Raw genomic sequence first — 21367 nt, forward strand, 5'->3', positions numbered from 1 at the left:
AATGAGGCACAGAGCCATTAAGTAACTTGACTACGCAGTTCTCAGAACACTTTTCTTCAATGAATTAATATTTATATACGGTATATTGTGGTTCTAGCACATAATGCTCAACAAACTTTTCCTAAGGGTTCTGAGCATTTTATGGCTGTTTAAGAACTCCCCCATGTTCCGCCCCTTTCCTGAGCCCCGCCCCCTGGGGGGTACGCCATGACACCTCCCTATTTTGCGTTAACCTCTTCTCTAACAATATCCAATGGAGGACATATATTTAAGCCACGCCTCCCGTGGTAGCCAATGGCCGCTCCCTACCTCGAGGCATTTCTTTTGGTACCCAATGGCCTGCAGCTCTGTTTTAAGCCCCGCCCCTGGGAGCTTGAGGCTATCAAATGACCCGCCGCCTACATTGATTGGGTGTTCTTTACTATGGTATCCAATGGCCTGCCTCCTCCATAAAATCCCTCTCCCTGTGGCGGTCTAATAGCCCGCCCTTTCATCCTAGGCTCCGGGCAGAAGGAGGCCGGCCGCTCTCCTCTCAGGTCCCAGAAGACCTCTGTTTCCCTCCTTCCCCCTTTCCCCTTTCACCTTCCATAACCTCCTCCCCCTTCAATTAGGCCTCTGGGTTACGCCCCTGGGCCCTACCCGTTGTCCAATCCCGTTAACGTGTTCTCCAATCTCTCTTCTCATTGGTCCCCGCGCTCCTCTATCCCCGCACGTGGTCCTGAGCGACCGCGTCCCCCGCCGGTGATGGCGGGAAGGTGGGACATCCGGCGGCGGTACGCTGCCCAATAAGCACGCGCCGGGCCGCTGCCCTAGCGGCCGTCTCCGCCCCCTCCGTTCCCTGCTCCCGCCCCCGGCTTCGCCTCCCGCTGCTCCGCCGCTGCCGCTGCTGCAGCCACTTCCCGCGGTCTGGGCTTCCCGCCGCCAGCATGCCGCACGCCTTCAAGCCCGGGGACTTGGTGTTTGCCAAGATGAAGGGCTACCCGCACTGGCCGGCCCGGGTGAGGCCGGGCGGGAGATGTGCCAGGCGGAGGGTGGGGGTGGGGTGGGGCAGTAGAGGACCCAGGCCTGAGGGGACCTGCGCGCCAGGGGTCTGCAGGGCCCCATGGTCTGAGGGACCCGCGTTCCTGGAGGTCTGGGGGTCCCGGGCCTAAAGTACCCGTACACCGGGTATCTGGGAGTTTCGGGCCTTAGGGATCTGGGGAACCTCGGGCCTGGGATACTCAGGGGTCTGAGGCACCCTGGGCCTGAAGCAGCCGCGCGCCGCTGGGCTGGGGGGTCGCCGGGAGTGAGGAGCCCTCGTGCAAGGTGCCTGGGGGTCCCAGGTCTGAGGGACTGGCACTCCGAGGTATTGGGCGCCACCACGACCCTGGGGAGCCCTGGCCTGAAGAACGCGTCCCCGGCGACCTGCACTCCGGAGGTCCCAGAGTCGAGGGACGTGGGGTTTGAGGGATCTAGGGCCTAAGTGGCATGGTTCAACTTCGGAGGAGGGTAGCTGAGAGACTTGGTATTTGAGGAGAGGGGTCAAATTGATGGTAGGCATAGTCCCAAACTGAAGGCCTCATTGGCGAAGCCATAAGAAACCAAGTTCTGAGGGGCTGGGGCCCTGGGACCATGTGTGAGCGTGGCTAGGGAAGAAGGATGCAGCAAAGGAGAAAGGTTGAGGGTCAAGGCTGAGGGAGGCCAAGGCTGGAAATAGGGCTAGGATCCTGTTAATAAGATTAATGGAGCTGAAAGGACTTGATCTGGTCATGCTGTTGGGCATCCAAGATCAGAAGTTGAAATAAGGTGTTTGCGGGTTCCCCCTGGAGCCTGTTGGAGGAGGCTGGTTGGGGCATGGAGTGGAGGGAGGGCATGGGGGTGTAGGGAGGGCTTGGGGTGGGATATTCCTCTCAGATGCACGGATCAGAGACTAGCCCCTTGCAAAGGGGAATCAAGCCCAAAAGAGAGCATATGAGGGAAGGGGGCTGGGCTGATGGACTTTGGGGATCCCCTTTGGAGGAAGCTGTGATCCAAAAGACCCAAATGGTCCGAGGGTGCCATCCAGGTCTGAAGGGTAGTCTTGAGCCTAGGGTCCCTTATCAGATCTGCAGGGTGGAGTTCCTGGTCCTGTCCAGGGCAGGGCAGTGTGGAGGAGGGACTTGGGGGTTATTGTCAACCCAAGGTCTTAAGGCTCGAGTTGCCCCAGGGCTGAGATTGGTAGAACTGAAGGAATTTGGGAGGTAGAGGTGCAAGGCTCAAGCAGAAGCAGGAGACAGTGGAAGGACAAGGCTGAAGGTTTGACTTGAATGGGAGTGCAGGAGTTGCTGGACCAGTCCTGTGGAATGGCTGGACATTTCAGCCTGGATGCTCCCTACCTCTGGGTGAAAGTAAACAGAAGGTCACCTGTCAGAGCTGGGGGTTTGAGTGCAGGGAGGCCTCCATAGGACGTCAGGAGAGCCTCAGGGCCCAGAGAGCAGTCTGGAGCTGGTGCTGCTGCTAGGATATCTGGGCCTCAGGCTCAGAGGTGAGTCCTGGGTGAGGCCAGAGCAGAAGATAGCCTAGAAGGCATGCTGGGCTGGGCCGTGGGCTGATGGCATTTGGGATGCTTCTGTATGGTAGTGGGATGCTTGGGCTGGATGCCTGAGACCCACAGCCCAGGGCCAAGGATTTGCAAAGTAGCCTCTGAAAGCAAGGAAAGAGAAAACATAAACTGAGGAAGGAAGCTGGGTGAGGGGAGCAGAGAAGATTCTGCAGTCCCCAGGTGTTAAAGAGGATGGTAAAGAATTAATGGGGGCTGGAGAACCTGTTTTAATCTCTTTTGCTCACGCTTATTTTCTTGGGCAACACCAGAGCAATGAAACTTTGTGGGCACTTCCCTTTCCAGAGAACTGGCTTCTCCCTCTCCTCCAACCCCTTTCCAGCCAGCTCTCTTAAGCCCTGAACATTTCCAGGCACCTGATTGGAAGTATAGGGGCTGCTAACCTCCTGTGGGGAGGTGACTGACAGCTGCTGGAGCCCATGGGTCTGTAGGGAGAGGGTGGGACTTCCTGGATGCTCAGGGCCTGTCTCCTGCAGCCCACCCCCCACCTTCTGCATCCTTGGAGCTGCCAGCTGCAGCCTCTGGGAGACTAACCACCCCACTACCGATCCCCCTTTGAGGGTGGGGGTCCCATGGGAGGGGACTGGTAGTTCGTAGAAGCTGAGCTTGGCCCCACCCCCTGGCTGCTCAGAGGACTATTTTTGGTTTTGCTCAGGTGAAGAACCTACCTTTGGGGCAGAGAGAGCACCCTGTGTAGGGGGGAAGGGACAGATAGACAGTGGGGGATGGGGGTGTACAGAAGAATGCAGATGCCTAACTGGAGGGTGATGCATCTTCCTGGGTTGAAGGCTTCCCTTCTGGCATGCTTTCCCCCAAGCAACTTGTCTGATTTCTGAGTGGTTTTCTGGGTTAGTGGGTGAAGCTGCCCTGCCCCTCAGCCATCCCCTTACCATGCTTTCACTGCAGATTGATGACATCGCTGATGGTGCCGTGAAACCCCCACCTAACAAGTACCCCATCTTCTTCTTTGGTACACACGAAACGTAAGTGCCCCTCGCTGGGCTTGGCCTTTCCCACCTGGTGCCTGCTGGTGTGCCCTGGCTCACCTGGGACTGGTGTGATTTCTCTCTTCAGAGCCTTCCTGGGACCCAAGGACCTATTTCCCTATGACAAGTGGAAAGAGAAGTACGGGAAACCCAACAAGAGGAAAGGCTTCAATGAGGGACTGTGGGAGATCCAGAACAATCCCCACGCCAGCTATAGTGCTCCTCTGGTAAGTACCTGGGGGTGGGGGACAACTGGCATGGAGTCCGCAGAGCCAGGTCAGGGGGTGCTCATATGAACTGGGAGCTAGAAGTAGCCTTAGCTCGTCTCATAGAGAAGAAGAGGTCTCTTGGATAGGGCTCTTCACCCTTGGTACCACTGACTACCTGGGCTGGATCATTCTCTGGGGGCCCATTCTGGGCACTGTGGGGTGTTGAGCAGCATTCCTGGCCCCCACCCACTTGATGCCAGGAGCACCCTCTCTACCCCAGTTGTGACAACCAAGCATGACCTCAGACATTGCCTACCAGCGTCCCTTGGGCAGAGTGAAGGGGGTCCCCTGGTGAGACCTCATGCTCTGGGATTACCGTGAATTTATACCAGTGTTGGAACTCTTATAAAACCTTTTGTTTTCTAAGGAAAATGCGTTCTCTTTTAATAACAACTCCCACTCTGCCATTATGGTCAGATTTTAGACTCAAAAAGGTAGCAGTTAGTGAATAGATGTGAGAGTTCTTGCTCAGGTGGGGGGAAAAAAATGCCAAGAATCAGAGATGACGTCTTAGAGGTGAATCAGAATCTAGAAACATTCAGGGAAAGGAAGGGATCTAGCAAAGTTGATGGTAAGGCCATAAAAAGTTGTGGAAGGCCACAAAAGGATGGCAGAGTGCCCACTCTGGGTAAGAAGCAGTTGAGGGGAGACTGAGCTGGGATTCTCCACTCTGCTGTTAGCCACTACTTTGGGGGTTTCTGTGGGTGGTGCAGGGAGGGATGAGCACAAGGTCGGCTGGAACAAACTGACCACAGGGGCCAGAGCTTGGCTGGTAGGGAGGAAAAGCACTTGCAGCAGGGTCTGTGGGAGGCAGGCAGGAGTTGGAGAGCATCTGGTTTGTGTGAGTGGAGGTTGGAGTGGTTCTGTGGCGCCTGGTCCAACTTGAGAACTTTGGGCCTTGAGATGGTCTGAGTGCGCCTCTCCTGTGGCTCAGTCCACCCACTAACCCCGAGACACTCCTGTGTTGACACCTGCGCACAGCTAGGAACCTGGAATTCACGATGACTCACACATTTCTCACCTCCCAGGAGCTCCCAGCCTAAAATTTGGTGTTCATTCAACAGATGGACCAGGCTTACATTTAGTGCATGTTGGAAGGCATTTGACTTTCACCTACCATGATGGGTCTGGGAGACAGATCCCCCTGCTCTGATGCCTGTCTTTTCTTGTTCTTTGCGTCTCCCCAGCTCGGGTAAATGGATCCGAAGGCCTTTAAGGTCATGGAGTTTCATGAGATCTTTTTCTGGCCCCACCTCTAGTTCTCTTTGGTTATGTCCTAAGCTTATTGCCTCCTGGTGAATCATCAGACCATTTAATATTTATTGCACACCCACAGCTTGTGAAGTACTGTGTAGATGCCTGCCCTCGAGGAAACAAAACTGAAAAATTATGTGACTGGCAGTGAACCAGCCCCATAAAGGCTCCCCAAGTTGAGAAGTAGCTCTGAGTGCGAGAGCTTATCACTGCTCTTTGGTTCTCTAATGAGTCTGTGCCCACAGATGGAACATTGGTTTGCAATGCAGATCCCTGCCTTCTCTCCACCCCAGAGGTTTAGATGTAGCAGTTTAGGGCTGAGGCCTGGGGACCTTGGTGTTTTTCTTCCCATGCCTCATCTGAGATGCTTCTGATGGAGCCAGTCCACGGGCAGGCTTTTAGTTTTAGAATCATTGCTTTATGGGCAATTGAGCAGTCTCTCTCTCTTTTTTTATTCTCTGTTTGCTGTTTATCTATCTGTCTGTCTTCTTTCTTTAAGATTCTATTTACTTATAAAGAGAAGGGAAGGAAGAGAGGAAGAGAGGGAGAGAAACATCAGTGTGAGAGTGAAACACCGATTGGTTGTCTTATACACGCCCCACCTCGGGACTGCACCTGCAACCCGGGCAGGTACCCTGACTAGGAATCAAACCGGCGACCTTTTGCTTTGTGGGGGTGACACCCAACCCACTGAGCCATACTGGTCAGGGCTGTAGTTTATTTTTACATTTGGAGCGGCAGTGAAGGCTCCTGGTACCCAATTACAAAAGGGGCATGCAGTGAAAAGTCAGTTCTGCCTCCTGTTTCCGTCAGGAGCGGCCCAATCAGGCACTCTGTTTCCGTCTCCGCTCAGGACAGCTACAGCGAGCAGTTCCTTCCACACCCTGCCAAGACCCTCTATTCCTAGACAACCCTACATAGCTTTCTTTTTTTTAAAGCATATAATTCTCTGATTTGCCTTATTTCCCCCATAATAATAAATCTTGACCACTGGTCCATGGCAACATGCAGAGAACAGCCTCATTCTTTTGCCAGCCTCACCCTGTCTGGTGCCCCTGCCAGGGGTAAATGGCAAAGCCTGCTCCGCGGCCCTTGCCAGACAGGATGTGGAAAATGGTATCTTGGTATGGCTGCAGGTTCATTCATTGTCTTTGGATTTACACAGTGATCCTGAGAGTGGGGGGGCCAGTGTCATCTTTTCTCTTTTACAGACGAGCAAACTGAGGCCCAGAGAGTTCTCGTGATTGCCCAGAGTGACCCAGTTGGAATCTGAGACTTTTTTAGACCCAGACCAACATTTGGGCTGGATTATTCTTTGGGGCTGTCCTGGACACCATGGGTGTCGAGCAGCATCTCTGGCCTCCATGCACTCAGTGCCAGGAGTACCTACCTCATCATGACAGCCAGAGTGTCTCTTAATACTGCCAAGTGCCCCGTGGGAGACAAAATCACCCTGGGTGGAAACCATTGACCTACAAGGTCTGGCACAAATAATGCCCCCATCTTTTATTACAGAATCATAAGCATGTAATTCTGTAACATAACAATGCACACAAGCACACCATATGACATTTTAGGTAAAATGTTCAAATTAAAACTATAAATTATTACACCCATATTATTACCCTACTAACCACACTCAAGCAGGCATTACTTCTGCCGGACCCTATAGCTGGATTCCAGTTAATACTGGTCACTGATAGAGGAAGAGGTACAGGGACCTTTTCAAGGTTTTCAAGTTGATTAGAGCAGAGCTGGGACTAAATCCTAGGCCTCCTGCCTCCCAGGCTGAAATTGGTTTTCCTCCGGCTGATATAGCCATGGTGGGGCCCTGAGGCAGAAAGAGGTTTCAGAGAACCTCTGCATGGAATGGTCCAGGGTCAGGAGCCACGCTGTGTGGGTGCCTGCACCTGGGTGCAAATGAGCAAGTGCACGTCAGGTATCTAGCGCAGCCACATAGTAAGTGTAGGATGGTAGTTGGGAATGAGGGGGCCAGGCTGGATTTGATCTGCCCTTTGCATCTCATTCACCTCCAGATCCCTTAGGATAGTGAGAGAAATGAGTGCTCATCTCACTCAGCCACTGGGTGTCGGGATGCCCCCCATGCTTTTCCACGTGACCCAGGGTTCCCAAAGCCTCTGTTGGCAGGTGCTTACATCCCATGGGCCGACCCAGATCAGAGTTTCTGGCTTTAGCCACAAGCAAAGTGTAGGGCAAGTCACTTGCCTTCCCAGAGACTCGGTTTCCCCAGTTGTGGACCATGCCCATTCATCTCAATTGCCTGACAGCCGTGAAGGCACAGACCAGGTCACAGTTGGTCAAGAGCTCGGCAGCAGTGAGGAGGGATTTAGTGAGCACTAGCTGTGTGCGGGACCCAGGCTTGTGGCTAAGGTGGACCTGCCTTGCATCCTGGCTTTGTTACTTGCTTGCGTGATCTTGTCACACTGCCTGTTTTCATATCTGCAAAAAGAGGATGACAGCTCCCATGAGTTAGAGGGAGAGAGAATGAGCTCAGTGTCTGGTGGTTCGCACTTAACTAACACTTGCAAAGAGACCTTTGCACCAGCCAGTTAGTGACTTATTCTCTAAGTGACAAATGGGATAGCATTCCCTTTTCTATATTCACCAGTGGTGCTCCTCCGTCCTGGAGCAGAGGTGTGATAGAAACCCATCATAAAGTTCTTCTGGCGTTTTAGGTTTGGGCCTTGCCCTACTTAGTGCTGCACTTTTTAACCTTGTCAAACAGTACACAGGGCCCTGCTGCCCTGTCCGAGGCCCTGGGTTACGATGCTCAAGGCAGATGGTTCGGTGCTGAGCGGCCAAGTCCTGCCAATTCCTGATTCTCATTTTTCTTGCCTATGAATTAGGGATTGTGGTGAAGGCTGGGAGGGCTCAGGACTTCGATTTCTCCGTGGGGGAAGAAGGGTCTTTACACATGAGCGAGCGTAGAGTAGGGAGGAATGACAGGCTGGGTCCCCTCTGCCCTGCCCCGCCCCTCCTCCGGCAGGGCCGTCCCTGGCCCAGCTCTGGCATCCACACTCCTGCGCTCACATTTTCATTCTCTTCTATGAGTTTCCATTGTGATGTGTTGCTGAGACCTGGCCTCTCCCTCTGTCTGTCTGTTCGTGACCCTCCGCCTGGCCACCCAGCCACACCTCCATCTCCTTGCTCCTCACTCGAGTTTCCCTGGGTGTGTCCTGTCTGTGTGGCCCCAGAGACTCCTCTCCCACCCTCAGGCCCTTCTGGCTTCCTTGATTTTCGCTCGGCCAGAGTGCATGCTGTGCTCCAGTCCATTGAACCCTGGCTGTCATCATACCCAGCAAAGGTGGCTTTTTGGGGTAATGCTTATTTTTTTAATTGGTGTGAAGTTTACGTAACATGAAATTCATAATTTTAAAGCATATACTACTTTTGGCTGAACAACATTCGGTGTTGTTCAGCCACCACTACTGACTGATTTCAGAACGTTCCCATCTCCCTCTTCATCGGCAGTCACCCTCAGTTCTCTCCTCCCCCAAACCTTAGGAACTGTTGGCCCAGGCCCGGTGGCTTAGGTGGTTAGACTATCGTCCCAATATGCCAGAGTTGCGGGTTTGATCCCTGATCAGGGCACATAAAGAGTCAACCAATGAGGACATAAATAAGTGGAACAGCAAATTGATGTCTCTATGTGTCTCTCTCTCAGGAAAAAAAAAAAAAACCCCTAGGAACTACTAACCCACTTTCTGTTTCGATGAGTTTGCTCAGCCTGGGCATTTCACGTGAATGGAATCATGTGTTTGGTCCTGTGTCCGGCTGCTCGCTGAGCGGGTTCTCAGTTGCCGCCCACGTTGGTTAGTGTGTGTCAGATCGTTCCTTTGTGTGGCCGAGTGGTGCTCCTCTCCATAGCTACCCCACGTTTACTTACATCCATCAGTAGATAGACATTGGGGTTGTTTCTAGAGAATGTGGCTTTTAAGAATCTCACTGTCGTTCTTTAAAAAAATCACTTATTTAGAAAAGACATACATACTATGAAATAGTCTGGTTCAATTTTACACTTGGATTTGGCTGGGTCAACCCCTCGTGTGTGTTGTAGATGTGCGTTTACTTGTCTGCTTCCCCCTTAGATTGTGAGCTCCCCAAGGGCAGGGACCCTGTCTTACTCATCTCTAGCCCCAGCACCTGGCATAGGGCCGGGCACACAGTAGGTTTTCTGTGACATGCATTGAATGAGTGATTGGTGGTTGAATATGGCTGGAGCCCATCCATTTTCCTCCTACAAACATAAAACATCCTGAAGGAGTTCAAAAGGACCCGAGAAAGCCCTGTGGCCCGACTGTCATTGTGCCCTGTGCCCCATCTCCCAGAGCCTTGGTAACTCCTGCACGATCTGGCCCCTGCCTCTCCGCTGCCATTTGCTTCTCCTTCACTGTGCACTGTCCTCCCCCAGCCTGTCCAGGTTCCTTAGGGAACCTTTATGCTGATCCTGTCTTCCCAAACGTGTCTGGCCCCTGTCCTTCTGCATGCTTGGGACAACCCCTCAGCTCAAAATGTCACATCCTCTGAGGGCCCCCTTCCTAGTGTAAAATACTCCCACCACTGGGCACCCACCTCGCTTCACTTCCCTCCTGCCCATGGGCCAGTATTTTCCATGCTGCCCACACCACTGTGTGACATTGGTTTGTTAAGTGGCTACGGTCGTTTCTCCCACTAGACTGTAAGCTCCCAGGCACTGTAAGGGGCAGAGACCATGCCCTGTTGGTATCTGGGCGCTCACTGCCTACTTAGCACAGTGCCTGGCACCCAGCGCCTGCTCCTCGAAGTGACCGGGTTTAAACGAGCCTGGCATGTGTTTGCTATCTTTGTGGCTGTCACTGCCTGAGCAGGGATTTTGGGTAAAACAGAAATAATAGTGGCTTGAAGTTCAAGCCCAGAGGGCCTGTTCTGGGTTGGGTTGGCTTCCTTCCCCTTATTATGAAAATAATAATAAAGCCTTGGTGGACCTCTTGTGCCAGTCTGGGTACTGTCCTAAGTATGTCATGTACCACTGGTGTCTCATCCTTGTCATAGCCCTCTGAGGCCAAAACAGTGTCATCTTCATTGCTTGATGTAGAAACTGAGGCACAGAGAGGCTTAAGTCACTTGCCCAGGGTTCGACCTTGAATCCCACGGTGCTTGAATCTTACTTTTGTCCATCTGAACCTCCTGCCTCAGTTCCCCCACTGGGAAAGTGAGGAGGCCCTGGCATTTGAGTCGCTGCCACCAGTGGGTGCTGCACTCTGAGTTCCTGTCCTGGTTGGGAAATCCACTGAAACCCGGGGGTGACTCACTGTCTCTGCCCCGCAACCCCTTAGCCAGTGAGCTCCTCCGACAGTGAGGCCCCTGAAGCTGACCCGGCGGGAAGGAGTGAGGACGACGAGGAAAGGGGGGTCATGGCTGTCACAGCTGTGACTTCGGCAGCCACCAGCGACAGGATGGAGAGTGACTCGGACTCGGACAAGAGCAGTGACACCAGTAGCCTGAAGCGAAAGGCATCAGCCTTGAAGGTAGGGGTTGGGGCAGGTGCACTTGCCCGTGGGATCCGGTGGCTTAGCAGCTCCCTTCCTGCCCCCACTCTGGGGCTGCCTACCTGTCCTCTCTTTCTGTTCTTTTTTTTTCCCCCACATGCATTAAAAAACAGTTCTATTCACGTACCATGAAATCCACCCTCTCAAAGTACACAGTTCAGTGGTTTTTAGTACATTCACAGGGTTGTGCAGCCATCACCATGTCTAATTCCAGAACATTCCATCTTCCCAAAAAGAAACCCTGTCCCTATTAGCAGTCACTCCTCACCTCCCACTCCCAGCCTCCGGCACCCAGGAATCTACTTCCTGTTTCTCTGGACTTGTTTGTTGTGGGCATTTCACATGAATGTACTCACACACTCTGGCCTTTTGTGTCTGGCTTCTCTCACTGAGCAGCATGGGTTCAAGGTCCATCCACGCTGTAGCCTCCCTTTTTTTTCACGGTTGAAGAATATTCTTTTCTAAGGACCACATTTTGTCTATTCACTCATCTGTCGGTGGCTATTTGGGTTTCTTCTACCTTTTGGCCATTGTGAGTAACACTGCTGTGAACAGCCAGCCGTGTGCAAGCTTGATGTGTGTTTTCATTTCTTTTGGATATATTCTTTTTCCTGCCTTTCTTTCCTCTTCTGCCTTTTGACTACTTCTAAATATTTGGGGGTGCAGAATGAAAGGACCAGAACCTCTAGCAAACTCTTGATAGACTAAGGCATTCTTTTCATTATTAAAAATAACATTTGCTTCTGGTTCCAGTGGCAACAATAAGCTCTGCTCGTTGTATGTAAGCTGTCAAGATGCTGGTAAAAAAGACCCATTGTCTCCGAGGGTTTTCTGCACCAAGGGCCGGTAGCACTCCTAAGTGTCTTCTCTGGGACGTGCGTGTCTCGCCTGGTGTATGGGTGTGTGTAAAGTGTAGAATTGGCCATCTGTACATACAGTGTGTGCCTTGCATATTTTTCTCCACCTAATACGAACATTTCCTTGTCATTGAATATTATTTTAAGAAGCAGGTATCAGCGGTTGAGAAGTAGTCTATGGCATGGATGAATTCTAACGAATATATTAAGACTTTTGGGCATTTAGTCCCCCCCTCCAACTTTTTATGGTTTGTATTTGGTATTGTTTTTTAAAAGTCTCTATAATTTCTGTTGTTAGAGAAGTTAAAACATAAGTATGTAAATACCCATCCCATATCCCCCTTAGAGGGAAATCACTATTTATAGGTCAGTGTATATTCAGATTTTTTTCTTTTGCTAACTTTTCATTAAACAATATAAGTTAATTATTATTACACCTTTTAACAACACTGGGGGAGAATTTAAAAGACCATTCGCTCTTAACCCCACTGCACTTAGCACAGCCTGGATGCTCCATTCCCAAATCCGAGGGATGCTGTGGTCTTCGTATTCATCCTTCTTAATGGCCCCGTGGGCGACCTCCTTTCGTTAGGGTTCAGTACCCGCCGGCAGCCACCAGCGCTCCTGGAGTGAGGACTCGCCCAGGGCCCTGGTGGGAGCGGAGCTGAGCTGGGTCCTCCACCTGGGCGCTGCCTGCGAGCCACCCCGGCTCCTTTCCATGCCTTTGAGAGTGCCGCGCTGCTGTCCACTCGGGCGCTTTGCACTGGCCGTTTCCTCAACCCAGGAAACGGCCCCCCTCGTGTTTTCCGTGCCCTGGCCCTGCGGGTTTCTCAGCGCTCCCTCCGACCCCTCTAAAGGCACACCCCGTCACTGCACCACAGCGTCCTCTTCTGTTTTCACAGGACTCGCTCTTCTCTTGAGTTGTTAATTACGTTTCTGTTTGTTTCTCCCGATGAGATGAGCTGCAGGAGAGCTGAGGCCTCTTGTTGGAGTGTCACCAAGGACACGATTTGCTCAGGTCATCATGAGAAAGTATCTCAGCCTGGGGGGCTTAAATGACAGTTATTTTTGTATAATTCTGAAGGCCAGACTCCAAGATTGAGGTGCCAGCAGGGCTGGTTCCTGCTGAGGCTTTGCTCCCTGCCTTGTAGACGGCTGTCTCCTCCCGGTGCGCTCATATCCACTCCCCCCTGCGTCCACTCTCTTCCTGTGAGGACACCAGTCTTACTGGACTAGGGCCCATTGTAATGACCTCTTTAAAGACCCCCATCTGCAGATACAGTTACATCCTGAGGTTCCAGAGGTTAGGCTTTCACATTTCAGTTTTAGGGGGACACAGTTCAGCCTGGCTTTGGACGGGGCATGGAGCAGGGACGTGCTTAGGAAGCAATTTGTAAAGTAGGAACGAGTCTTATTTGTAACATAGTAGAGGCAAAAGCACTTGGTAAGTTAACAGCTGCCCGAAGAGGAAGACTGGTTGTCACTGGACAAGGATCTTCCCCCACTCCAAAGATTTTATTTATTTACTATATTTTTAGATAGAGGGGAAGGGAGGGAGAAAGAAAGGTAGAGAAATATTGATATGCGAGAGATTTTTTTGCCTCTTGCACACCCCTAATAGGAGACCTGGCCTCCAACTCAGGCATGTGCCTTGGCTGGGAATCGAACCAGCGACCTGTTAGTTGTCAGGCTGGGCCTCCGTTCACTGAGCCACACCAGCCAGGGTGTATTTCTGAAGCTCAGTTCTCTATGCTTCCTTGCTTTTTCCTTCATGAGTTGGCTTCTTTGGGAGGGCATCAGTCCATGGATCCCCGAAACAAGTCAGATATGTATGTGTATGTATGTATGTGTGTATTGTATACCCACACACATATATAGCTTTTGAAAAATTTTTTAAAATTTTATTTTAATCATTGTTCAAATATAGTTTTCTCCCTTTTACTCCCAATCCAGCCCCCGCTCCCAACCCTCCCCACCCATTAGCTTTTGAAATTTTTATTGCGGTGAGATTTATACAACAAAATGAAGCATTCTGAAATGTGAAGTTCACTGGCATTTTGTACATTCACAGTGCTGTGCAGCCACGATCATCTTTATTTCCAAAGTATATGCATATACATTTTTCTGGGGAAAGTATTTATGGTTTGATTTTTCTATTTTTAATCTTGGTAAAATATAAATAACATAAAATACACCATTTTAACGATTTTTAAGTGTATAACTCAGTGGTTTAAAATATTTTCATGTTGTGTGACCACCACCACCATCTGCCTCCAGAACTTTCTCACCTTCCCACCTTCCCAGACTGAAACTCTGCGCATTACACGCTGGCTCCCAGCCTTGGGCACCTGCCGTCTACTTCCTGTCTCTATGGATCTGACTCCTCCAGGGACCTCTAATAAGAGGAAGCCTACAGTATTTGACCTTTTGAGACTGGTTGATTTCATTTAGCACAATGTCCTTAAGGGTTAAGCTCCCCGGTTTTTTACCAGATTCACAAAGGGCCCCCACTGCCCTCGCAAAGGCTCTAGGGCCTCAGCTCTTTGCCGGGCCGTGGGGGTCAGGTGGGAGATGGCTCTGCTGTGCGCACGTTCTTTCCTGGGCGCTGATCTGTTTGGGCTGCTCCCTCTTCAGATGTCAGTGTCAAAACGAGCCCGGAAGGCCTCCAGTGACCTGGATCAGGCCAGTGTGTCCCCATCTGAGGAGGAGAACTCTGAGAGCTCATCTGAGTCAGAGAAGACCAGTGATCAGGTGAGCAAGCGGGTGGCTCCCCAGGTGCACAGGGGAGCGATGCACAGGAGGGAGCTGAGCGGAGCAGTGGCCAGCCAGTGGGGCCTGTTCAGCTCCCTTCTCTCTGCCCAGGACTTCACCCCTGAGAAGAAAACTGTGGTCCGGGTGCCACGGCGGGGCCCCCTGGCAGGACGAAAGAAAAAGGTAGAGGTGTTTTGTTTTGTTTTTTACTCCACACCCACCTGGGAGAAACTCTTAGAGCTTCTCTCCAAGGTTACCAGCCACTGTCCACAAGTACAGTCTGGTTCTTTTTGGAGGAGGATAGGGCATAGGCCACAAGGAGACCCCAGCTACCTCCGACTTCGGCCTCTCGTTTCACTGATGGCCTCAGCCCATAGTTCCCAAGTACCGTGTGTGCAGAGCACTTCCTGATGGGGGATGACCTGGCTGCCGCCACTACTGACCAGAGTCTCCAGGCCGGTGTAGAAAGTGGGGTTCTGGGGTGCTGGCATCAGATGGCAGTGAAGCAGCTTTAGGTTCCCCGTGTGGGGTATGGGCAGGGAGAGGAAGACAGAAATCTGAGTGTTGTGTGTGTGTGAGTGTATGTGCTGTGTGTGTTTGTGCATGTATGAGCATGTGCATGCTTGCATCCGCGTACGTGTGTGGTGTGTGCACGTGTACATGTGTGTTGTCTGGCATGTATAAGAATGATGTAAGAGTTGTGTCCAAGTGTGTGTTGTGTGTGATGCACATGTGTGATGCAAATGTGTGTGCTGAGGGCCCAGCGGAGTTCAAGGGCAGAGATGGTATAAGAGGGCATCTCATCTGGTTGGGCCTCCAGGCGTGACTTTGTGGTATTTGAAAGGTCTTGCCCCTGGGAAAAACAACTGTGTATCTCATTTGACCCCTGCACTTCACCCAGGAGCAAGGAGGCCTAGGTGGATCACGCATGGTAACTCAGGCGAAGGCTCAGGCAGCTGCAGGCACATCCAGGGCTCCCTGTGATTCCAGGCCTAAATGAAGCTTTTCCAATTTGGGGGAGGTGGATTTTTGTGGGGGCTACAGAGGGTGCTGGGGTCTGCTCTCTCATCTCCTTGCCCTGGCCTCTCCCAGAAGCTGCCCTCTGCCTCTGACTCAGACTCCAAACCAGAATCAGAAGGGGCCAAGGTTGAGCCAGTGGTGGTGGCCAGATCGGCCTCCTCCTCCTCTTTGGCCTCCTCATCCTCTTCCGACTCAGATGTGTCAGTAAAGAAACCTCCCAGGAGCAGGAAGCCAGGTAGGATCGCTGATACTGGTCCTGACCTGGTTCCATGCACCCTTGCCTCTGGGCTGGCCTGTGGGTGTCCTCCACCCTTCCTGGAGGCTGCTGTGGGAGAAGACTACCCCCTCCTCCTTTTTCATAGCTGAGAAGCCTCCCCCAAAACCCCGAGGGCGGAAACTGAAGCCCGAACGACCCCCGAGCAGCTCAAGCAGTGACAGGTGGGTGACAGCCCCGGGGCGCCTCTGGCAGGGTCCTCTGCCAGGCTGCGGGTGGGTCTGAAGCAGCACCTCCTGAGGACCAGGCTTCCCTCTAATTGGCCCACACCTCCAGCGACAGTGAGGAGGTAGACCGAATCAGCGAGTGGAAGCGCCGAGACGAGGAGCGCCGCCGAGAGTTGGAGGCCCGGCGGCGCCGGGAGCAGGAAGAGGAGCTGCGGCGGCTGCGGGAGCAGGAGAAGGAGGAGAAGGAGAGGAGGCGCGAGCGGGCCGAGCACGGGGAGGCCCTCCACGGGGGCAGCGGGGGCAGCAGCGGCGATGAGCTCAGGGATGAGGAAGAGCCCGTCAGGAAGCAGCGCGGCCGGAAGGGTCGGGGACGGGGTCCCCAGTCCTCCTCTGACTCAGAGCCCGAGGCTGAGCTGGAGAGAGAGGTGTGCCCAGCCTGGCGGGGTCACAGGGGCCTGGTGGAGGGTGTTGGGGAAACATGGGTGACTGAGGAGGCTTCTCCCTAACAATCACCCCTTTGGGCAAGTCCATTTCTGCCAGCCGGGCCAGTGGTGACCACCAGGCACTGTGTGATGGCGCGGGCCAGTCAGCTCCCATTCTGGTGACACTTGAAGTCTGGCCTGAATCTGAGAGGCCGGCTTCCCAGGCCTGTCACATTCTAGACTGAGCCCAGGGTCCCGCTCGATACGGGGGTGGGGGAAGCCTGATGACACCCGTCCTCTCCCAGCTGCTCTCCCTTTTGTCCCAAAAGGGGAACCAGGTTCCTTGCCTTAGGAAGTGTCCTGCTTGGAAGGAGGACTGTGGTGGGCTGCCCTGCTGTTGGACGGCCCTTTGAGGAGCTGAGAACCTGCTCTCTGGGGATGGACTGGTCCCAGGGGTCTTTCCCATCCCATCCTGTCCATTCCACCAGCTCCAAGCAGTGCAAAGGTGCTGGCAGGAAGTGTCAGGCTTTATTTCTAAGACGGACGGTTCAGGAGTTCAGGGCAAGCCTCTCCCACCCCCGTTTTGCTGCTGTAGGTGAAGAAGTCAGCTAAGAAGCAGCCACAAAGCACAGAGCCTGTGAAGAGACCCAGCCAGAAGGAGAAGAGAGGGCGCCCTGAGGAGAAGCCCCGGTCCAGGTCAGCACTCACTTAGCCTGTCCTTCCACAGCTCCCCGAAACCATCCTGGTCCTCGAGGTCTTCAGCCTTCTCGGGACCTCTTCTCTTAGGAGCGGCCCAGCTTCCCAATTTAGTTTGGCAGACAAACTGAGTTGAAGTGTCTGCTGTTCAGGATTGTGGTCCTGGGGTGCTTCTGGCATTGAGTGGGTGGGGGCCAGGGTTTCTGCTCCTCACCCCAGGATGGCCCCCCACAGGGAGTGGCCCAGCCCCAGTGTCAGTGCCAAAGAGGGGAATTGTCCCCAGACCAGTGGTTCTCAGGCTTTTTAAATCCACTGCCCACCAAGGTGTGGGGGTGGCACATCTCTGCCATTAAACATTTTTTTTTTTACTAATTTATGAGAGAGAAAGAGAAACATTGATTTGTTGTTTCACTTATTTATACATTCATTTGTTGTGCTCTTGTATGTGCCCTGACCGGGATTGAACCCGCACTTTGGTGTATTGGTATGACGCTCCAACCAACTGAGCCACCTGGCCAGGGCTCCCTGCCGTTTTTAAGTGATGTTCCACCATCAGTTGGACTCTGCCCACTGGGAACTTGGCAGTCAGACTGCCCAGTGGAGTAGAACTGGAACTGTTAATGAGTGTTGCTGTCATCTATGAGTGCCTATTGATAACTCATCCATCCACTAGGTTTTACATACTAGCTATTAATCCTCAGCCACATAAAAAAATAAAGAGTTTTGAGATTTCACACGATTTGTCCCAGGTGCCTATCTTTGACCAGGTCACAGTGGTCCCTAACCCTTCCTCCCAGCTTCCAGGGCCTCCTGAAAGTGTCCTTTGGTAGTTCCCAGCCCTCAGTGGGGAGGATGCCGGTGGTTGGGGTAGGGTGGCAGTGTGGATATTGGTCAGAGGCCTAAGGGGAATGAGTCTTCACAGGCCCATGAAGGTGGAACGAACCCGGAAGCGGTCAGAAGGGTTCCTACCAGACAGGAAGGTTGAGAAGAAGAAAGGTGAGGGACCGGCTGCTCCCGGTCGCAGCCCAAGCTCTAGCCGCCTGAGGTTGCTGAGGTCGGGAGGAGGGAAGGTTGCATGTGTCACCACGGCAGTGCCCAGGCAGGTGCTCAGCCACATCTGGCACGGGGGCTTAGGCCCAGGTGATGCATTCTCTCCTGGCCACAGAACCTTCCGTGGAGGAGAAGCTTCAGAAGCTGCATAGTGAAATCAAGTATGCCCTGAAAGTCGATAATCCGGTAAGATCCTCCTTGGGGCCACGGGGAGCCACTTTCCCTGAGTGAAGCAGTTCCTGCCACCTATCATGTCTACAGCTCCCTTAGAAGTCTCCAGAAATGGAGGTGACTCCAGGGTCCCTTGGGGTGGGTGGGGCAGGGATCCTTGTGTCTGTCACCCTGCTGAGGGTCATCCTGAGGTGCAGTGTGCTTGATGTCCTCACCAGGTGGCGCTGTGGGCAGGCCCCAAGGATCCTCCAAGTTCTGGGTCTTTCTGCCGTCCCTGGGATTCCCGTCACTTAGCATCCCCCACAGGGGAAGCTCTGGCGTGACCTTCTCTGACCCATTGGGTCTTCTAAGTGCTGTCCCTCCCTCTTCCTTTTCTGCCCTGCAGGATGTGAAGAGGTGTTTGAATGCACTAGAGGAGCTGGGGACCCTGCAGGTGACCTCGCATATCCTCCAGAAGAACACTGATGTGGTGGCCACATTGAAAAAGGTACAGTCGGAGCCCAGGGGTGGAAGGGGGCTGGGCAGGCGGGTCCAGGCAGGCGGGGGTCTGCCAGGGAGCTGGTGTTCCTGGCCAGCTGCTTTTGGTCAGTGGGGAGAAAGCCGGCAGACTGGGTGAACACTGCCAGCTTCCAGGGGAGCTGAGGTGGTGGCAGCAATAGGGAGGGTCTCGGGTTGGGGGTTAGGCCAGCTGCATTCTCTGAGCCAGGCCTCTTGGTGGGCAGATTCGCCGTTACAAGGCCAACAAGGAGGTGATGGAGAAGGCCGCAGAAGTCTACACCCGGCTCAAGTCACGGGTCCTGGGACCAAAGATTGAGGCTATCCAGAAGGCAGCCAGAACCGGAGCAGAGAAGGAGCAGGCCGAGGCAGAGAAGGCCGAGGAGGCTCTGCTTGGAGAGGAGGCCCCGTCAGAGAGGGCAGAGGATGAGACCAGTGCTGGTGAGGAGCCGGGTGGACTCCTCCCCCACTGACTGGGGTGGTGCGCCCTGCTGGCGCTCTCTGCGCAGGCCTGGGTGACCCCCAAAGCAGCTGATGGCTGGTACACGCATACACCGAGGCTGCTGCTGGGCTCTGGACCCTCAGAGCCAGCTAGCGCAGGCGGCTGTGTGTGGGCTGGACAGGTATGTGTGAGCACTCCTGGGAGGCGCCAGCCTTGGCCTGGACCTGCAGGATCGTGGGTGAGCTGGGAGGAGAAAGAGGGTGTTTCTAGCAGGACAGCCTTTGGGAGTGAGAGAGGACCTTCATGCTGGGGTCACCTGGTCCTGATGGCAGGTGTTTGGAGCAGTCCTTCCCACTGACATCGCTGGCTTGGCTGAAAAAGCCTCAGCAGTCCAAGGAATAACCGAGGCTATCTTTCCCCTTATTTCCGTCCCATCCTCCGACACTCATTGACCGCGTGTCCCTTCCCTTCTTCAGGGGCCCAGCTGCTGGTGGAGCTGACAGTCCCCATATGACTGGGAGGCAGGGAGATAGAAGTGATGGTGGGAGCACGGGGCTAGGGCCCTTCAGGAGGGTCACAGACCCTCTGTCCCCAAGCTGGCTTGCTTTCCCACCCACTCTCGATGGAAGGCGGGGGCGGGGAGGGGGGTTCCTGGATGATCGCGCCGCAATGTCCCACAATGCCCTTCCACCCCCACCCCCCCACCCCCCTAGATCTCTCTGCCTCTGTGAACGGTGAGGCCACATCCCAGAAGGGTGGAAGCACAGAGGACAAGGAGCAGGAGGAAGGACAGAACTCGGAAGAGGGGCCAGTGGGGGGCTCCTCTGAAGACCTGTTACACAACGAGTAAGTGTCCCCGGGGTCTGTGGCACTGGGGGCTGCTTTCTACAAGGGGGCGACCAGACTGGCAGAGAAAGCAGCTGCTGTCTTGAGTTGCTCCCAGGGGGCTGCTGGTGGTGGTCAGGGTCCCGGGGACTCGGCCCCTGTGTGTAGGCCTCCTATCCCCATCTTAGCAGCAGACCCCAGGACCCCAGTCAAGGGAGCTGAGCTGCCCTGGGTCAGACCCTAGGGACAGTGGTTCCCTCTCTCTAGGAGTGGGAGCAGGCAGGCTCTGTCACAAGCCCCCTTGAGTCTGGTGTGCGGTTGTGCTAAAGACCCCAGATCACTCAGCACATACCCACTGTCCTGGGCATGGCGGGGGGAGCCTAGGGCTTTTGGTCTGTCACTGCTGGACAGAGACAGATGGGCGGACAGGGAAGCGGCCTGCTCACCCCACCGTGCTGTGCTTCACCAGCAGCGCAAGGGAGGGCCCTGATCTGGACGGGCCGGGGAAGGACCGGCAGGAGCGCCCAAGGGCGCGCGTGGACTCTGAGTCCCTGGACGACGAGGACAGCTGAGCCCCGGGCAGCCCGGCGGCCAGGCCCCGCCCGTCACGTAGCTGCCCGTAGGCCTGCCCTGTTCCTTCCCGGCCGCCCAGGGAGCAGGAAACTGTCGGGGAGATGCTGTGCTCTTCGTTTGTATTTGTCCCTCGGGGGTTTTTTTCTGCCCAATTTCTGTGATTTCCAACCGACATGAAATGACTATAAAGGGTTTTTTTAATGAAAAAAATCACTTTTATTGGCTTGGTTTTCTAGTGTTACTGGTGCAGCTGGGCTGGAATTGGGAAGAGGCCTGGAGCTCTCAAGGGCCCACTTGGGGACAAAGTGTTCTAAGCCATAGTGTCACCATATACAGTGAATGTGAGCTTGGTTCTAATGGTGTTCCCATCCCGTTAGGGCTGACCGTGAAACAGTAGGGTAGGAACAAGGCCTTTCCAAAAATAATAAAGGAAAAATAAAACTCTCTGAACCTTGAGTCTCAAACAGAGGCTGTGGTTTGATGTCCCGGGTTTGGCTTCCCAATGCCCAGGAAGAAGGAGCAAAGAGGCCGGTGGCTGCCATGTTTTCCCCAGAAGCCGGTGCCGTGCTCACCTGACACACCCGTTGTCCCTTCCGCCCCGGCTGCAGGTGGCACTGTAACCCACTCCCTACGAAGCAAGCCCCAGAGTGCCTGGCCCGGAGCATTCAGGCCTGGAAGGGTTCTGTGAGCTGTCCGTTGTCTCTGCGTGGCCAGAGGACATAAACACTGGGGGCAGGCTTCCCTGTGTGACCGTGGGCAAGTGGCACTCCTGCTCTGGGCTTCTCTTCTCACCTGGACAGGGGTGACCCCAGCCTCACAGGGCTGTGCCGAGGATTTAGACTGGGGGGTGGGGCGGTAGCTCTCGGCCTAGCACCTGCACACAGTGGTTCCCGGTTAGACAGTGGCCCCTGGCTGTGTTCATCCATCCCCGCTGAGGGATGGAGGCCGTGGTGTGGCAAGGGACTTCCTGAGTCCTGCCTGCTTCCAC

At 53.9% G+C, this 21367-nt stretch overlaps 1 protein-coding gene across 2 annotated transcripts; it reads left to right on the forward strand.

Moving 5' to 3' along the window:
• The first annotated feature begins 834 nt into the window (after positions 1-834).
• HDGFL2 (HDGF like 2) lies at positions 835-20598 on the forward strand. 2 transcript variants are annotated; one of them, XM_028520433.2, is made up of 16 exons: positions 835-998; positions 3485-3561; positions 3653-3791; positions 10424-10615; positions 14128-14244; positions 14356-14427; positions 15337-15499; positions 15627-15702; positions 15821-16130; positions 16723-16823; positions 17746-17819; positions 17989-18059; positions 18430-18531; positions 18767-18980; positions 19695-19827; positions 20276-20598. In XM_028520433.2, the coding sequence occupies exons 1-16, from the start codon at positions 927-929 to the stop codon at positions 20376-20378; spliced, it is 2016 nt and encodes a 671-aa protein (XP_028376234.1). In that variant the 5' UTR covers positions 835-926; the 3' UTR covers positions 20379-20598. The 2 variants fall into 2 exon arrangements, with proteins under 2 accessions (XP_028376234.1, XP_028376233.1); XM_028520432.2 differs by having other exon boundaries at positions 836-998; positions 15815-16130.
• The last annotated feature ends 769 nt before the right edge of the window (positions 20599-21367 follow it).

This window comes from Phyllostomus discolor, chromosome 8 (genome assembly GCF_004126475.2).
Source record: "Phyllostomus discolor isolate MPI-MPIP mPhyDis1 chromosome 8, mPhyDis1.pri.v3, whole genome shotgun sequence".
In the NCBI taxonomy this organism is placed as follows: Eukaryota; Metazoa; Chordata; class Mammalia; order Chiroptera; family Phyllostomidae; genus Phyllostomus; species Phyllostomus discolor.

What these genes read in the sequence shown, in the direction of transcription:
- HDGFL2 (XM_028520432.2), top strand. Translation starts at nt 927, where the DNA reads ATGCCGCACGCCTTCAAGCCCGGGGACTTGGTGTTTGCCAAGATGAAG. An exon ending in TCCCAGGAGCAGGAAGCCAG is followed by an intron (nt 15,500 to 15,626) that starts GTAGGATCGCTG and finishes CCTTTTTCATAG; the next exon opens with CTGAGAAGCCTCCCCCAAAA. An exon ending in AGGCTGAGCTGGAGAGAGAG is followed by an intron (nt 16,131 to 16,722) that starts GTGTGCCCAGCC and finishes TTGCTGCTGTAG; the next exon opens with GTGAAGAAGTCAGCTAAGAA.